Here is an 18,098-nt window from a genome sequence, read left to right as displayed (position 1 = left end):
ATTCTCTACACTCAGAGAGTTAATGCCACATAATTTAACATCTATTTATTATCAAATTCTTTTTCTTTAATTATATTAGAAATTTGAAAATGGGCATTACACTTTCTCTCTCGTACGTAGATAATTACGATTGCTCAGACTGATTAAATAGGATGTTACCTTTTTTTCCAGTAGAAAATGTTCTAGATTTTACAAGGTGGCTTTCCTATATGAACTTGAATTTATTTCACCAAGTTTCAACAATGAGATCAATTCATTTAATTACTTTATTTCTTTTTTAAAATATTTATTTATTTATTTATTTATTTATTTATTTATTTATGGCTGCATTGGGTCATAGTTGTGGCACGCGGGCTTCTCTCTAGTTGTGGCGCTCGGGCTCCAGAGCACGTGGGCTCTGTAGTTGCAGTGCATGGGCTCCAGGGTGCTTGGGCTCCATAGTTGTGGCACGCGGGCTTTCTAGTTGTGGCACACAGGCTCAGTAGTTGAAGTGTGCGGGCTTAGTTGCCCCACAGCATGTGGGATCTTAGTTCCCCGACCAGGGATCGAGCCTGCATCCCCTGCGTTGGAAGGCAGATTCTTAACTACTGGACCACCAGGGAAGGCCCTACTTTATTTCTTTATATGATTTTTATGTTTACAAGTTAAACTTTGCTAACAGTCACTCGTATTTAATGAAAGTTAGCAATTTAATTTAGGAACTTTATTAAAAAATACTGAGAAATTTGTGCTGTAATTAAAAAAAAATTATAAGTATGATTTCTGGAAACTAATTTCTATATAAGCTGGAAATAATAAGATGATAAGAGGTAAAAAAGGTGATGGGGTGGCATTTCAAATTTTAGAATAACATGATTTTACATTACTTTATATCATCTAAATATATATTTTGAAGAATTTAAATAATATTTTCCTCTCTCTAGATTTTTGCTTCAATGTCTTGAAGACCTTGATGCCAATCTGCGAAAATTAAACTCTCGTCTGTTTGTGATTCGTGGACAACCAGCAGATGTGTTTCCCAGGCTTTTCAAGGTTATTGGAAAAATCTTTGCATAAAATAATAATCTCTTGTCAGAGAAGACACGTATTTGGGGTAAAGTATGGGAAATATAAGTGCTTTTAAATAAAATATTGTGGATATTTTCTCTATTTAATAAAAATGTTACACAGTGTAAAATCAGGCAGTGAAAAAAATGATTTACAATGAAAAGTTTCTTTCTTCTACCTTAAACTGACAGTTCCCCTCTCAGAAGCAACAACTACTACCAGTTTGTGTATTCATTAGAAATATTCTTTGCACAAATAAGAATGCATATGTGTATGTGCTTATATACACATATTTGTGTTTGTGTGAATGTTAAGCATCCCCCCTTTTTAAAACCAAGGTGAGAACATGCTATGTTATACCATTCTATGCCGTGCTTTATTCACATAACCATATATTTTGGAGATTGTTCCATGTTACTTTCTCAGTCTTTTAAATGGCTTCATAGTACTGCATTGTGTAGATATGCTGTAATTTCTTTTTTTAAAAATTAAAGTATAGTTAACTTACAATATCATATTAGTTTCAGGTGTACAACATAGTGATGCAATATTTTTATAGATTACACACCATGCAAAGTTATTATAAAATATTGACTATATTCCCTGAGCTGTATATTATATCCCTGTGACTTATTTATTTTATAACTGGTAGTTTATACCTCTTAATCCCCTTCACCGGTTTCACCCCTACCCCTACCCAACTCCCCTCTGGTATCCACTAATTTGTTCCTTTTTGGTTTTTTGTTTTTTTTTTTTAATAAATTTATTTATTTATTTATTTTTTGGCTGCTTTGGGTTTTCGTTGCTATGCCCGGGCTTTCTCTAGTTGCAGTGAGCAGGGGCTACTCTTCATTGCAGTGTACAGGCTCCTCATTGTGGTGGCTTCTCTTGCTGCAGAGCATGGGCTCTAGAGTGCATGCTCAGTAGTCGTGGCGCACGGGCTTAGTTGCTCCACAGCATGTGGGATCTTCCTGGACCAGGGATCGAACCAGTGTCCCCTGCATTGGCAGGCGGATTCTTAACCACTGCGCCACCAGGGAAGTCCCCACTAATTTGTTCTTTATATCTGGTGAGCCTATGTCTGTTTTGTTATATTTGTTTGCTTGTTTTTTAGATTCCACATATAAGTGAAAACATAACAGTATTTGTCTTTCTCTGTCTGACTTATTTTCACTTAATCATAATGCCCTCAAGGGCCATCCACATTGTCACAAATAGCAAGATTTCATTCTTTTTTATGGCTGAGTAATCTTTCAGTGTGTGTGTGTGTGTGTGTGTGTGTGTGTGTACATCTTTATCCAGTCATCTGTTGGAGGGCACTTAGGTTGCTTCCATATATTGGATATTGTAAATAATGCTGATATGAACATTGGGGTACATATATCTTTTTGATTTAGTGTTTTTGTTTTCTTCAGATAAATACCTAGGAGTGGAATTGCTGGATCATATTACCATATTATCTGTGTTCTATTTTTAATTTTTTGAGGGTATAATTTCTTTCACTAGCTTTCTATTGAACATTTAGTTATTTTTCCACAGGCCTTTTGCTAATACAAGTAATGCTGTCAGTGAACATCCTTGTTCACAAAAAACAAATCTTTGCTCACATGTGCCAGTACATTTGTGGGACAATTCTTATAAGACTTTCTGAGTCAAAGGACTGTGACAATTGACATGCTACAAATCTGGAATATTTTTAACTTGGTAGAATCTTAAAAATCTCCTAATCTTATTCCTCCTCCTTTTTTCCAAATGACAAAATTAGTCCTAGAGAGATTAAGTGAGCTGACCTAGGTCATAAAACTAGCTCATGGAAGTGTTCAGACCAGAAACTGAGTTTTCTGGCTTTGTTAATTTATCCCTTCCTATTTACTACCATTAGTATTCCTAATGTATATCTGTTCTTTTCTTGCAGCTGTTTGATTCATCAAATTTTTATAATAGCATTGTTTCCACTTCTAATATACAAGAGAACAGTTCCTTTTCCTGAATGAAGTATCCGCAGTGCTGGGAATCAAACCAACACTACCTAGCCTTTTTTTCATCAGTGTGAAAGAACCTTTTAATGTTTATAGAGTTTGGCTAATACAACAGTTGTAGCTAGTGAAAATTTATTTTATAAAAGTTTTCTTACTACTGTAGCTACTTAGAGTCAGAATTTAACCTAGGTACATGGAAGAGCTCTGAGAAGAAAGGATATCAGAAACAGTGGTAATAGTTTATCAGCATCTCACAAGTATAAAAGTATATGTGAATCACTGCTCAACCCTATCTAAATCCATGTGTTATAAGTAAAATGAATCTTAAGAGGATTTTAAGTACCTTTAAAATAACAAAACATTTACCTGCTTTAAAAAAAATGGTTTAACTCAGCAAGTCTTTTGTGTTCTTTATTTTGAGCTTTCTTCTGCCTGAAATAGCATATTATTGGATCAAACTATCTTCCGTATATAGATGATGTCCTGTCTTGTTACTTTGGCAGAGAGGCAATGGTTTCTGCAAGGGCCATAAAATACAGATACGTGAATATACTTTAATATACCTAGAGTGCTTATTATTGTATTCTGATACAGTAGTCTATATAAAATGTCATTTATGAAAACTTTCAGATTTATTTAATATGTCTGAACCATAGAGGGAGTTAATTCCTCTTTTTATTGTATTGATATTTTTATTTTTACTTTTTGTTTAGAGGTACTATATGCATGTGTTTCCAAAAAAGAGCCCAAGAGTATGTACAATAAAAAGCAGGTCTCCTTCTCACCCCTAACCTTTACACCCCCAGTTTCTGTGAGGAAGAAGATTCTTTTGTCAGTAACTAGCTGACTCATTTACATTACTGTCTCTGGTTTTATTATTCTAGTACAGCAGATAGAGAGAACTTTAATAGGTAAGTAATCCAGCTTCCCACATTGGAGGTAAAACTGGTTTAGACCTGATAACAGTGCCTTTAGTTTACTGGGGTGGAAATAGTGATTTCAGTACTGATGTCTCCTCTAGTGTGCACCTTCTTTCTATAGCATTCACTCATTTTATTCTGTTTATACTAAGTAGATTTAGGAATGGGGCCAGAGCATTTTTATAAACACATTTTTACACACACCTATATTGGATAAACTTGTTTTTTCTTACCTTTTTTCTACTTAGAATTTTTCTCAGTTAAATTCTAACTTAATATAAGCTGACAAGATGGCTTTTTTTTTTCTTTTCATGTTCTACTGAAGAAATGATAAACTTAGCAGACACTAGCCTAGGCAAAACTTGAATGACAGTATTAATCATAGGTATCTTATATAAATTATTATTATTATGCAGTTAAATCTTATATCTTCTACATTTGGTGCCAGAGTGATAAGCTACCAAGACCACACATATTCTAGGGCCTGCAGAAACTTTTTATGAAGAGTTTGAAGTATTGGTTTAAAACATTCTCATTACATCCAAGAAACAGAGACATGTGTCTGAAATCTTTATAGATGGACACACTGAAGCATAGTAAAATGTTTTGTTCAAAATCACAGAATAAATCAAAGAAGAACATATAAAACCACTAACATTTCACATGCATAAATTTATATTATGCTTTTTGAGTCATTTTTTTTTTATAAATTTATTTGTTTATTTATTTATTGGCCGAGTTGGGTCTTCGTTGCTGCACGAGGGCTTTCTTTAGTTGCGGCGAGCGGGGGCTACTCTTCTTTGCGGTGCGCGGGCTTCTCATTGCAGTGGCTTCTCTTGTTGCGGAGCATGGGCTCTAGGCGCACGGACTTCAGTAGTTGTGGCACGTGGGCTTCAGTAGTTGTGGCTCGCGGGCTCTAGAGCACAGGCTCCGTAGTTGTGGCACACGGGCCTAGTTGCTACGCGGCATGCGGGATCTTCCCCGACCAGGACTTGAACCCGTGTCCCCAGCATTGGCAGGCAGATTCTTAACCACTGTGCCACCAGGGAAGTCCCTTTTTGAGTCATTTTGGATTCTTGCTTTATTATTTCATGGTACATGCTCATTTGAATAAGATAATTCATTCAACAGATATTGATTGAGTGCCTGCTATGTACATGGCAGTGTTCAAGGTGCTGGGGATATACTGGTGAACCAAACAGAAGAAGTTCCTACCTTCATGGCACTTACACTATATTGGGAAGCAGACCAATAATAAAGTAAATATGCAATGTCAGGTGGTGATAGGTGCTAAAATAAAATGTGGGATAGAAAGTCCCAAGGTGAGGGAAGGATAGTTACTTTATATGGAATCATGGAAGGCCTCACTGATAAGGTAACCTTTGAGCAAATATATGAAGAGATTGAGCCATGCAGATATCTGGGGTGTGATATATTGAATCCACAAAATTTTGCAGCTTGTTCATCAAAAGGTAGAGTTTATTTTCTCACTCCCTTAAATCTGGGTTGGCCTTATATCTTGTATTCACTAAGTGCCAAAGGAGATACCGAGTTTCAAATCCTAGGCCTCAAGCCACCTTGCAGCTTCTACCTTTGCCCACTTGGAACGCTCCTTGTACCATGTAAGGACTGGGCTAGAATGTCACATTATGGGAGACCACGTGTAGAGAGAGTGGGCCAACCAACAGCCAGCACCAAGGTCTGAAATGTGTGAGAGAGGTCATTTAGATGCTCTGGCACCAGCCAAGCTGCCAGCTGATAGCAAGCTTGTGAGTGAGCCCAGGTGAGACCAACAGAAGAACCATCTAGTTAACTGACAGACTTGGAGAGTTAATCAGTTGTTTTAAGCTGCTAAGCTACTGCAACTTGGGTAAAGAGTGTCACAGGCAGAGGGAACAGTAATTACAAAGGCCCTGATGTGGAAGTGTGCCATGACTTGTTTAGGAACAGCAAGGAAGGAGGCCGGTGTGCTCTAGCCAAAGCACAGTGAGTGAAAATAAGAGATAGGGTCAGAGAGGTTGCAGGAGCCAGATCACAGGGCTTTACCATGTTAAGGACTTTGGCTTTTACTCTGAGTGAAATGGGATGCCATGGGAGATTTCTGAGTAGGGGAGTGACATGATTTCACTTACATTTAAAAGAATCACTTTGACTGTAGAGAATAGATATTGGAGAATGGAAATGCTGTAAAGACTTAAGCAGAAAGATCAATTAGGAGGCCATGGCAGTTATTTGGAAACAAGATGATGGTGACTAGGACTAGAGTAGCAGTAAGGGTGTTGAGAAGTCGTAGGATTTTGGTATATTTTTTGAATAGAGGCTATAGGGTTTGTTTATATGTGGTATTGAGAGTCAAGGATGACTCCTAGGTTTTTAGCCTGCGCAAATGACACAGTGGGTTGCCATTTAGTGAGATAAGGAAGACTATAGGAGGAACAAGTTTAGGGAAAAATCAGGAGTTCACCTTTTTTAACATTTTAAGTTTGAGACGCCTTTTAGACATCTGAATGTATTTGTTGAGTGGGATTCAAGTCCAGAGCTCAGGGGAGAAGTCTGTACTAAATTTAGGAACCTTAAACATATAAATTGTGTTTAAAACCCTGAGACTAGATCTATGGAGTAAAGGAAGGGGTAATGGATGGATGCGTGGAAATTTTTAGAGCTTTACCTTCTTTATGTTTGGGTTATTTTGTGAGATAACTTTTTTTAATGTAATTATACTACTTCAAATGCTTTCTCCCAGGAAGTTTGTTATTTATAACTTTGTTTTCTAAAAATTTTATGTTTCTTAATTATTTTCACAATATTACTCGTGACTGTTTAAGAACTGCACATCCATTTAGTGGTTCATATTATGCCTTCTGTATGGTTAAACAAATAATTGTGATACACAAAAACAGATATGAATCCTAGTGCCTAAAATTGCAAAGTGAATATTCACTCATTTCACATGAAAATATTTTAATACTACATGCAATCTTATTGTTATATTTACTGTTGAAATTCAAAGATTAACCACGTGTTGCTTAAAATAAAACCGGGCTAAAGAGTAGATAGGGACTTCCACCTCTGGTTAAGATGTAGAAAGTTGCAGTAGACCAACATTCCTGTCTTAACAATGTGAAGAAAGTAAATATGCCACAATATCATAGGTTTTTTGTTTGTTTGTTTTTAACCTATTAGAGAGTTGATGACACAAAGAAACCTAAATAAACCAAATTGCATAAAGGGATGAGACTTTCATGGGAAAGAAGAGACCCATGGCTACATCCCTGGAATCACAGCAGGAAGAGAAGGGATTCTACCATAGTTGAGAGAGAAGAGAAACCAGTTGAAATTTTACCAAGCTTTTTGTGGTCATATGTGGGCTGACATGGCAGATTAGAATTTCAAGAAGCCCTAGTCACAGAGTAAGTTTACACCCACTCTCCAGTTCTTTCTAACAGTGCCTTCATGGAGTACCAGTGGCAGTGTGCCAAAGGCTGGGGCGAGGGAAAAGAGTTGAGAGGGTTCCCTCATTGAAGTGCACTGGGCATTCACTTAGTGCAAAGTAGCAGTTCACTGAAGCTGGAGACAGGACATCAGGGTAGAAAGATGCCTCCAGAGGTATAGAAAATTAGGGGACAGGGCTGGAAAACAAAGAGAAGTCCTTAGCAACCATAAAGCTGATGGGTAGACAGCAAAGCGGAGAGAGATGTCCTATAGTTTGTAAAGCTAGTGACTGGGCTGTAAAGCAGAGAGAGACATCTGGAGTCTTGTTAGTACTCACATCTCAAGCCCTGTTGAAGAAAAATCTGAATCCTGCCCTCAAAATATTTGAAGCCAGTGGTGAATGAAATTTAATTAAAGCAACAACAAAGCCCAGACCCAGCTCAATTACCGACTCCAGCAATTCAACTTCTATCAAAGACTATGCACTTTTCTAGAGATAAATGTTGTTTATTCCGTTTCTAGTCTTTTATAACATTGTCTGTTGTATGATCACAAATTATGAGACATATGAAGAAGCAGGAATATGTAACTTGCAATCAAGTAAAAGAAAAACCATCAGTAGAACCAGTCCCACAGTTGATGCAGATGTTGGGATTTGAATAAAGAAAGGACTTTACAATAATTATGCTGTAGATAGTAGAGAATCTAGTCAACAGGTGAAAAACTATGTGAAGAGATGGTAATTTTAGTACAAAAATGGAAAGTATTAAAAAGAACCAAATGAAACTCCTAGAACTGAAACATGCAATATCAAAAATGAAAATTCATTAATTGAATTTATCCAGATTGAACAGAGCAGAGCAAAAGATCAGTGAAGTTGAAGACAGTCAGTATCCCAACTGAAGCACAAAGAGGAAGATTTTTTTAAAAAGGGAATAGAGTGTCTGAGACTTGTGGAACAACAGTAAATGGCCTAACATATCCATAATTGTAGACCTAGAAAAAAGAGGGAGAGAGAGATTGGGACAGAAAAAAAATATTTGAAGAGATAATTGAGTTTCCAAAATTGATGGACGATATCAACCTACAGTGCCAAGAAGCTCAACAAACCCCAAACAGCATAAACATAAAGGAAACCGCACCTTGCCACATCATAATCAATTAACTGAAAACCAAAGATAGAAAATTTTATAAGCAGCCAGAAGAGAAAGGACATATTCAGGGAACCACACTAAGAGTGTTCGATGGTTTCTTATTAAAAAAAAAAAAAAGAGTCCAGAAAACAATGGAAAAGCATTTTTAAAAAGCTAGAAATAGCAAAAATATTCATTTTTTAAAAAGAGAAGGCACAATGAAGGCATTCAGGCAGACAAATGCAGAGAGAATTTATTTCCATCAGATCTATACTATAAGAAATATTAAAAGGGGACTTCCCTGGTGGCACAGTGGTTAAGAATCTGCCTGCCAATGCAGGGGACATGGGTTCAATCCCTTGTCTGGGAAGATCCCACATGCCTCGGAGCAACTAACCCCTTGTGCCTCAATGACTGAGCCTGCACTCTAGAGCCTGCGAGCCACAACTACAGAGCCCACATGCCACAACTACTGAAGTCCACACTCCACAATTACTGAAGCCCGTGCACCTAGAGCCTGTGCTCCACAACAAGAGAAGCCACTGCAATGAGAAGCCCACGCACTGCAGCAAAAAGTAGCCCCCCCTTGCCACAACTAGAGAAAGCCTGTGCACAGCAACGAAGACCCAATGCAGCCAAAAATAAATAAATAAATAAATAAATTTATTTTAAAAAGAAATATTAAAGGAAGTTCTGCTAGGTAAAAGAAAATAATTCTAGGCTAAAGACAGGATCTTCAAAGAAAGAAGGAAGAGCACTAAAAATATGGGTAAATATAAAAGACCACTTTCTTTTTTAGTTATGTATAAATATATCCTATTTTTAAAAGACCATTGACAGATTAAAACCAACTAATATTGATAAATTGTAGGGAATAATATGAATATAGTGGGGCTGGAAACATATATAGAAATAAAACCTGTAACAAGATCACACAAGGTAGGAAGAAGGTAAATAGAAGTATGTGTAAATTCTTACATTATTCAATTGTAATATATTATTTGAAGGTAGACTGTGATAACAATACATATTGTGATCTAAAATAACCCAAAGAGCTATTTCTAAGAAGTTAATAGAGGAATTTTAAATGGAATACTAAAAATATTACTCATTCAAATGAAGGCAGGTAGGGGGCACAGAGGAGTAAAAGAAGAGATGGGCAAATGGAAAACTTACCAACATGATAAAATTAAACACAACTATATCAATAATTATATTAAATATAAATGGTCTTTTTTAAACTCTCCATTTAAAAGACAGTTTATCAGACTACATAAAAAAACAAGCAAGAACCAACTATATGCTGATTAGAAGAGACACTTTAAATATGAAGAAACATAGTTTGAAATAAAAGAGACTGAAGAAGACGTACTTTGTAAGCAGTAAGATAAAGAAGTAGAATTCAAGACAAAATTACCACAGATGAAGAGTAAAGTCTCACATCAAAAATATATAACCTGGACTTCCCTGGTGGCGCAGTAGTTAAGAATCCGCCTGGCAAGGCAGGGGACACGGGTTCCATCCCTGGTCCGGGAAGATCCCACATGCTGCAGAGCAACTAAGCCCATGTGCCACAACTACTGAGCCTGCACTCTAGAGCCCGTGAGCCACAACTACTGAGCCTGCATGCCACGACTACTGAAGCCCACGTGCCTAGAGCCCGTGTTCCACAACAAGAGAAGCCACCGCAATGAGAAGCCCGCACAGCACAACGAAGAGTAGTCCCCGCTCTCCACAACTAGAGAAAGCATGCGTGCAGCAACGAAGACCCAATGCAGCCAAAAAGAAAAAAAGAAGGAAAGAAATGTATTAAAAGAAAAAGTATAGCCATCATGAATATGTATTATCTACTAATAGCATAAAAACACATGAATCTCAAACTGATAAAACTAAAGGGAGAAATAGATAAATTCACAATCATAGTTGATTTTTACACCTCTCATTTATTGATAGAATATACAAAAACTAATAAAGATATGGATGATATGAATAACACTATGAAATCAATTTGTTGTAACTGATATTTGTAGAACACTACACCCAAGAACTAGAGGATACACATTATTTTCTTGTGCATATGAAACATTCACCAAGATAGACCATATGTTCAGTCACAAAACAGTTATCAACAAATTTCAAGACTGAAATCTTACAGAATAATATTCTCTGACTTCAATAGAATTAAAATGAATAGCAAAAATGTGTTCTTTTCAAGAAGTTTGATTGAATTACTGTATACATTTACTGTCCTATGTGACAGTTTTATCATTGTTAGAGATTTCAGTAATTAAAATGGGAAACAGAAGCTTAGGTTATTTTCCTTATCAAAACTATGTTCCTTGGAGCCACAATATTATGATGGTTTTCGTGCTCTTGTACATTGGATGTCTTAAGCTGAGTGCAGTTGAGGGGATCCTTTCTAATTACAGGAAGGTACTTCTTTCCTTCAGCACTGTGATCTGACCTGTGACAAATCTGTACTATACACTATGTAAATGGCTAACAAGTGAATTGCAAACCAACTGAATGTACAAATCTTAGTGCTGGTGCTGAAGTCTCTTCAGAGTAGTCATCATGATCTCAAAGTTTGTTTCAAAATTTGCAGGCATCAAGTGTCAATCAAAACTGAAGATGTAACAGTAATGAATGTTGAATTCTCATGCTTTAGGTGTACTTCCTTATTAGAGTTTTTGGTTCTCTGCTATTTTTACCATACTGTTTCATTTAAATTTCCTACAGGCTAACTTCATTTGTGTGATTGAAATAAAATCGCAGTATATAAAAAATAAATAAATAAATAAAAATTAAAATAAAATGAATAGCAAGAGAATAGCAAATCTTTGTAACTGAATGATAATGGAAATACGGTATATCATACATACCGTATTTGAATACGGTATATCAAAATTTATGAGATTCAGCTACAGCAGTGCTTAGAGGAAACTTAATAGCTTTCAATACTCTATTAGAAAAGAATCAAAGAACTAAGTTTCTACCTTAAAAAATAGAGAAAGAACAAATTAAACCAATAGTAGAAGAAAGGAGATAATAAAGAGAGGAATGGAAATCAATGAAACTGAAAGCAGACAAACAATAGAGAAAATAAATGTGGAATAGACAATTTCTTGTCTCTCAGCTCCAAATCCACCCTTCTTTGCCCTGCTTTGTGATACTGAAGCTGGATGCTGTAAACTTTTCTCCTTTGCTGGCTGGCTTGATTTTAGGTTTTGTCAATAGAAATTGCTGTTGGTTCTTTGTAAGGTCATAGCAGGAGAGAAGGGGCTTTCTTTTTGGTATCTTTATAATTTTTTTCCTAGCACCTTAGCTAGCAAATGAGCATGTGGGAGGACCAGTAGCACTTACCTCAGTAGGCCTCACCTCCGTAGCCCTCCTGGACAAGCTCCAGCTCATTCACACCCTCTGGCAAATGTCTCTGCCATGCAGTGGACCGATTCTACAGATCAGCTCCAGTTAGCCCATACCCTGCAGGAAGTTTCTCAGCCACCCACTGGGCTGTTCCTAGGAACCAGCTCTGGCCCTAGCCCTCTGGCAGGTTTCTTCCCTACAGGGAAGGTTGTTCTTGAGGCAGCACACCCCATACAATGAGGTGTGAATCTCAGCAGCAGGGAAGAAAGGGAACTTTCTTAATTCATTGCTTAATTATTTTCCCTCCATTTAGAGGTGGTAGCTGCTTTTGGACACCTTAGAACAATACTATCCAACAGAAGCTACAGGTGTAATTTAAAATTTTCTAATAGCCACCTTTAAAAAAGAAAAATGTGAAGTTAATTTTTTAGATGTATTTTATTTAACACAGTATGTCTAGAATATTATCTTTTCAATATAAAATCATTACAAAACTATTAAACTATTTTAACCTTTTTTTATATGAAGTCTTTGAAATCCACTGTATATTTCATGCTTGTAACACATCTCCATTCCAACTAGCCACATTTCAAGTGCTCAGAAGCCACTTCAATGGCAAGTGGTTATCTACCATATTGGACAGTATATAGCCTTAACTCCTCTTCTTTTACTTGCTGACAGTTCTTCAAGTTAAATTTTCCCTGTTCAAATTACTAATGTGGTTTCTGTCTACTGACTGAACTCATTGATTCAGAGTTCAGTTTTCTTTTGAAAAGATTAATAAAATTGATAAACTCCTAGCAATACTGATCAGGGCCAGAAAGGGAGAAAACACAAATTACCTTAAGAATAAAAAAGGGGACATCACTAGAGAGTCTCTAAACTTTAAAAACATAATAAAGAATATTGTAAACATCATAATACCAATATATTGTACAACTAAGATGAAATGAAAAATATTCTTGAAAAGTGCAACTTACTAAAATTCTCAGAAGAAAGAGAAAGAAAAACTGAATAGCCCTCTCTTAAAGAAATTGCATTTGTAATTAAAAAAACCTTCCAATAAGTAAAACTCCATTTCCCAGATGGCTTTACTTGTGAATTCTACCACATATTTAAGAAAGAAATAATACCAGTCTTATGACACTCTTTCAGAAAACAGAGGATAATATTGGGGACACTGAACTTTTTTATGAGGCCAGCATAACTCATACCAAAACCTGATGAAGAACTTTTAAGAAAGAAAAAAAAAGTATAGCCAAGTGTCCCCCATAACACACACTTAGATATCCCTAATATATTAACAAATAGAATTTAGCAATATTTTAAAATAATACTACATCATGATCAGTGGGGTTTATTTCAAGAATACAAAGTTGGTTCAACATTATAAAATAATAAATTAACATAATCTATCCTATTAATAGAGTAAAGGACAGGGTATTATGGTTGTCTCAGTAGATGAAGAAAAATCATTTGACAGAAGTCAACACCCATTTATAATTTTTAAAAACATTATGCAAACTAGGAATAGAAAATTGATAAATATCAATTTGGTAAAGATTGTCCACAAAAAGCATAGCTAACTTCATACTTAATTGTGAAACACTGAATGCTTTACACCTAAGATAGGGAACAAAGCAAGGATATTCACTTTCACCACTTACTGAAAGTCTAGCCAGTGTAATTAAGAGTAGATAATTAACTTACCAGCTCTCCCTCACCCCCATATCCTCTATCATAGCATCCTATTTTTTTTCTAATAGTTATTATATATTTATTTATTTACCTCTGTAAGTTCCTCAGTAAGTTCCAGGAGGGAGGAACCTAGCATAGGAACTGGCCTATACTCAGAATTATAATAAATACTTGGAATATGAATGAAAACTCTTTTTTGTGTGTGCTTTATTTTTTTTTTTACTATATCTTTATTGGAGTATAATTGCTTCACAATACTGTGTTAGTTTCTGTTGCACGACAAAGCGAATCAGCCATATGCATACACATGTCCCCATATCCCCTCCCTCTTGAGCCTCCCTCCCATCCTCCCTATCCCACCTCTCTAGGTCATTGCAAAGCACTGAGCTGATCTCCCTGTGCTATGCTGCTGCTTCCCACCAGCCAACTATTTTACATTTGGTAGTGTATATATGTCGATGGTACTCTCACTTCGCCCCAGCTTCGCCCGCCCACCCATGTCCTCAAGTCCATTTTCTGTGTCTACCTCTTTATTCCTGCCCTGCACCTAGGTTCATCAGTACCATTTTTTTTTTAGATTCCATATATATGTGTTAGCATACAGTATTTGTTTTTGTCTTTCTGACTTCACTCTGCATGACAGTCTCTAAGTCTATCCACCTCACTACAAATAACTCAATTTCATTTCTTTTTATGACTGAGTAATATTCCATTGTATATATGTGCCATATCTTCTTTATCCATTCATTTGTCGATGGACATATAGGTTGGTTCCATGTCCTGGCTATTGTAAATAGTGCTGCAATAAACATTGTGGTACATGTCTCTTTTTGAATTATGGTTTACTCAGGGTGTATGCCCAGTAGTGGGATTGCTGGGTCATATGGTAGTTCTATTTTTAGTTTTTTAAGGAACCTCCGTACTGTTTTCCATAGTGGTTGTATCAGTTTACATTCCCACCAACAGTGTGGGAGGGTTCCCTTTTCACCACACCCTTTCCAGCATTTATTGTTTCTAGATTTTTTGATAATGGCCATTCTGACTGGCATGAGGTGATACCTCATTGTAGTTTTGATTTGCATTTCTCTAATAATTAGTGATGTTGGGCATCTTTTCATGTGCCTCTTGGCCACCTGTATGTCTTCCATGGTGAAATGTCTGTTTAGGTCTTCTGCCCATTTTTTAACTGGATTGTATGTTTTTCTGATATTGAGCTGCATGAGCTGTTTGTATATTTTGGAGATTAATCCTTTGTCTGTTGTTTCACTTGCAAATATTTTCTCACATACTGAGGGTTGTCTTTTTGTCTTGTTTATGTTTCCTTTGCTTGCAAAAGCTTTTAAGTTTAATTAAGTCCCATTTGTTTATTTTTGTTTTTATTTCCCTTACTCTAGGAGGTAGGTCAAAAAAGATCTTGCAATGGCTTATGTCAAAGAGTGTTTTTCCTATGTTTTCCTCCAAGAGTTTTATAGTGTCTGGTCTTACATTTAAGTCTTTAATCCATTTGGAGTTTATTTTTGTGTATAGTGTTAGGGAGTGTTCTAATTTCATTCTTTTACATGTAGCTATCCAGTTTTCCGAGCACCACTTATTGAAGAGGTTGTCTTTTCTCTTTGTCGTAAATTAGGTGCCCATATGTGCGTGGGTTTATCTCTGGGCATTCTATCTTGTACCATGGATCTATATTTCTGTTTTTGTGCCAGTACCATACTGTCTTGATTACTGTAGCTTTGTGGTATAGTTTGAAGTCAGGGAGCCTGATTCCTCCAACTCCGTTTTTCTTTCTCAAGATTGCTTTGGCTATTCGAGGTCTTTTGTGTTTCCATACGAATTTTAAGATTTTTTGTTCTGATACTGTGAAGAACGCCATTGGTTGTTTGATAGGGATTGCATTGAATCTGTAACTTGCTTTGGGTAGTATAGTCATTTTCACAATATTGATTCTTCCAATCCAAGAACATGGTATATTTCTCCATCTGTTTATGTTATCTTTGATTTCTTTCATCAGTGTTTTACAGTTTTCTGAGTACAAGTCTTTCGCCTCCTCAGGCAGGTTTATTCCTAGATATTTTATTCTTTTTGTTGCAGTGGTAAATGGGAGTGTTTCCTTAATTTCTCTTTAAGATTTTTCATTGTTGGTGTATAGGAATGCCAGAGATTTCTGTGCATTAATTTTGTATCCTGCAACCTTACCAAATTCACTGATTAGTTCTAGTAGTTTTCTGGTGGCATCTTTAGCGTTTTCTAGATACAGTATCATGTCATTGGCAAACAGTGGCAGTTTTACTTCTTCTTTTCCAATTTGTATTCCTTTTATTTCTTTTTCTTCTCTGATTGCTGTGACTAGGACTTCCAAAACTATGTTGAATAAGAGTGATGGGAGTAGACATCCTTGTCTTGTTACTGATCTTAGTGGTAATGGTTTCAGTTTTTCACCATTGAATATGATGCTTACTGTGGGTTTGTCATGTATGGCCTTTACTATGTTGAGGTAGGTTCCCTCTGTGCCCATTTTCTGGAGAGTTTTTATCATAAATGGGTGTTGAATTTTGTCAAAAGCTTTTTCTGCATCTATTGAGATGACCATATGGTTTTTATTCCTTAATTTGTTAATGTGGTGTATCACATTGATTGATTTGTGTATATTGAAGAATCCTTGCATCCCTGGGATAAATCCCACTTGATCATGGTGTATCATCCTTTTAATGTATGATTGGATTCAGTTTGCTGGTATTTTGTTGAGGATTTTTGCATCTATATTCATCAGTGATATTGGTCTATAATTTTCTTTTTTTGTGATACCTTTTTCTGGTTTTGGTATCAGGGTGATGGTGGCTTCGTAGAATGAATTTGGGAGTGTTTCTCCCTCTGAAATTTTTTGGAAGAGTTTGAGAAGGATCGGTGTTAGCTTTTCTCTAAATGTTTGATAGAATTCGCCTGTGAAGCCATCTGGTCCTGGACTTTTGTTTGTTGGAAGATTTTTAATTACGGTTTCAATTTCATTGCTTGTGATAGGTCTGTTTATATTGTCTAATTCTTCCTGGTTCAGTATTAGAAAGTTGTACCTTTCCAAGAATTTGTCCATTTCTTCGTGCTTGTCCATTTTATTGGCATATAGTTGTTTGTAGTAGTCTCTTATAATCCTTTGTATTTCTGCAGTGTCAGCTGTGATTTCTCCTTTTTCATTTCTAATTTTATTGATTTGTGTCCTCTCCCTTTTTTTCTTGATGAGTCTGGTTAAGGGTTTATCAATTTTGTTTATCTTCTCAAAGAACCAGCTTTCAGTTTTATTGATCTTTGCTATTATTTTCTTCATTTCTATTTCATTTATTTCTGCTCTGATGTTTATGATTTCTTTCCTTCTACTGACTTTGGGTTTTCTTTGTTCTTCTTTCTCTAGTTGTTTTAAGTGTAGGGTTAGATTGTTTGTTTGAGATTTTTCTTGTTTCTTGAGGTGAGATTGTATTGCTATAAACTTCCCTCTTAGAACTGCTTTTGCTGCATCCCATAGGTTTTGGGTCCTCGTGTTTTTGTTATCATTTGTTTCTATGTATTTTTTTATTTCTTCTTTGATTTCTTCAGTGATCTCTTGGTTATTTAGTAGTGCACTGTTTAGCCTCCATGTATCTGTGTTTTTTACAGTTTTTTTCCTGTAATTGATTTCCAATCTCATAGCATTGTGGTCAGAAAAGATGCGTGATATGATTTCAGTTTTCCTAAATTTTCCACGGCTTAATTTGTGACCCAAGATGTGATCTATTCTGGAGAAGTTCCATATGCACTTGAGAAGAAAGTATATTCTGCCACTTTTGGGTGGAGTGTTCTATAAATATCAGTTAGCTATATCTGGTCTATTGTATCATTTAAAGCTTGTGTTTCTTTATTTATTTTCTGTTTGGATGATCTGTCCATTGGTGTAAGTGGGGTGTTAAAGTCCCCTGCTGTTATTGTGTTACTGTCGAATTCTCCTTTCAGGCTTGTTAGCATTTGCCTTATGTATTGAGGTGCTGCTGTGTTGGAGCATAAACATTTATAATTGTTATATCTTCTTCTTGGATTGATCCTTTGATCATTATGTAGTGTCCCTCCTTACCTCTTGTAACAGTCTCTATTTTTTCTGATACGAGTATTGCTACCCAGCTTTCTTGATTTCCATTTGCATGGAATATCTTTTTCCATCCCTTCACTTTCAGCCTGTATGTGTCCCTAGGTCTGAAGTGAGCCTCTTTTAGACAGCATATATATGGGTCTTGTTTTTGTATCTATTCAGCCAGTCTCTGTCTTTTGGTTGGGGCATTTAGTACATTTACGTTCAAGGTTATGATTGATATGTATGTTGCTATTACCATTTTCTTAATTGTTTTGGGTTTGTTTTTGTGGGTCTTTTTCTTCTCTTGTGTTTCCCGCCTAGAGAAGTTTCTTTAGCATTTCTTGTAAAGCTGGTTTGGTGGTGCTGAATTCTCTTAGCTTTTGCTTCTCTGAAAAGCTTTTGACTTCTCCATCGAATCTGAATGAGAGCCTTG

General features: G+C 36.1%; 1 protein-coding gene across 5 annotated transcripts in view; it reads left to right on the top strand.

The window, feature by feature from the left end:
• The window catches only part of CRY1 (cryptochrome circadian regulator 1), a 95,007-nt gene that overhangs the window by 59,800 nt on the left and 17,109 nt on the right, over nucleotides 1-18,098 (top strand). For 3 of the 5 annotated variants that reach the window (XM_059936827.1, XM_059936831.1, XM_059936826.1), the window contains exon 2: nucleotides 924-1,032. The exons of 1 other annotated variant lie outside the window; for it this stretch is intronic. In XM_059936827.1, the coding sequence (XP_059792810.1) occupies nucleotides 924-1,032 (109 nt within the window). Of the gene's footprint in view, nucleotides 1-923; nucleotides 1,033-1,060; nucleotides 1,094-18,098 lie in introns of those variants that run through there. One more of the 5 variants, XM_059936829.1, reaches the window with a different exon arrangement.

This window comes from Balaenoptera ricei, chromosome 10 (assembly GCF_028023285.1).
Source record: "Balaenoptera ricei isolate mBalRic1 chromosome 10, mBalRic1.hap2, whole genome shotgun sequence".
NCBI classification, from domain to species: domain Eukaryota; kingdom Metazoa; phylum Chordata; class Mammalia; order Artiodactyla; family Balaenopteridae; genus Balaenoptera; species Balaenoptera ricei.
The sequence above is the reverse complement of the archived record's forward strand: the minus strand, read 5'-3'. Positions and strand labels throughout refer to the sequence as shown.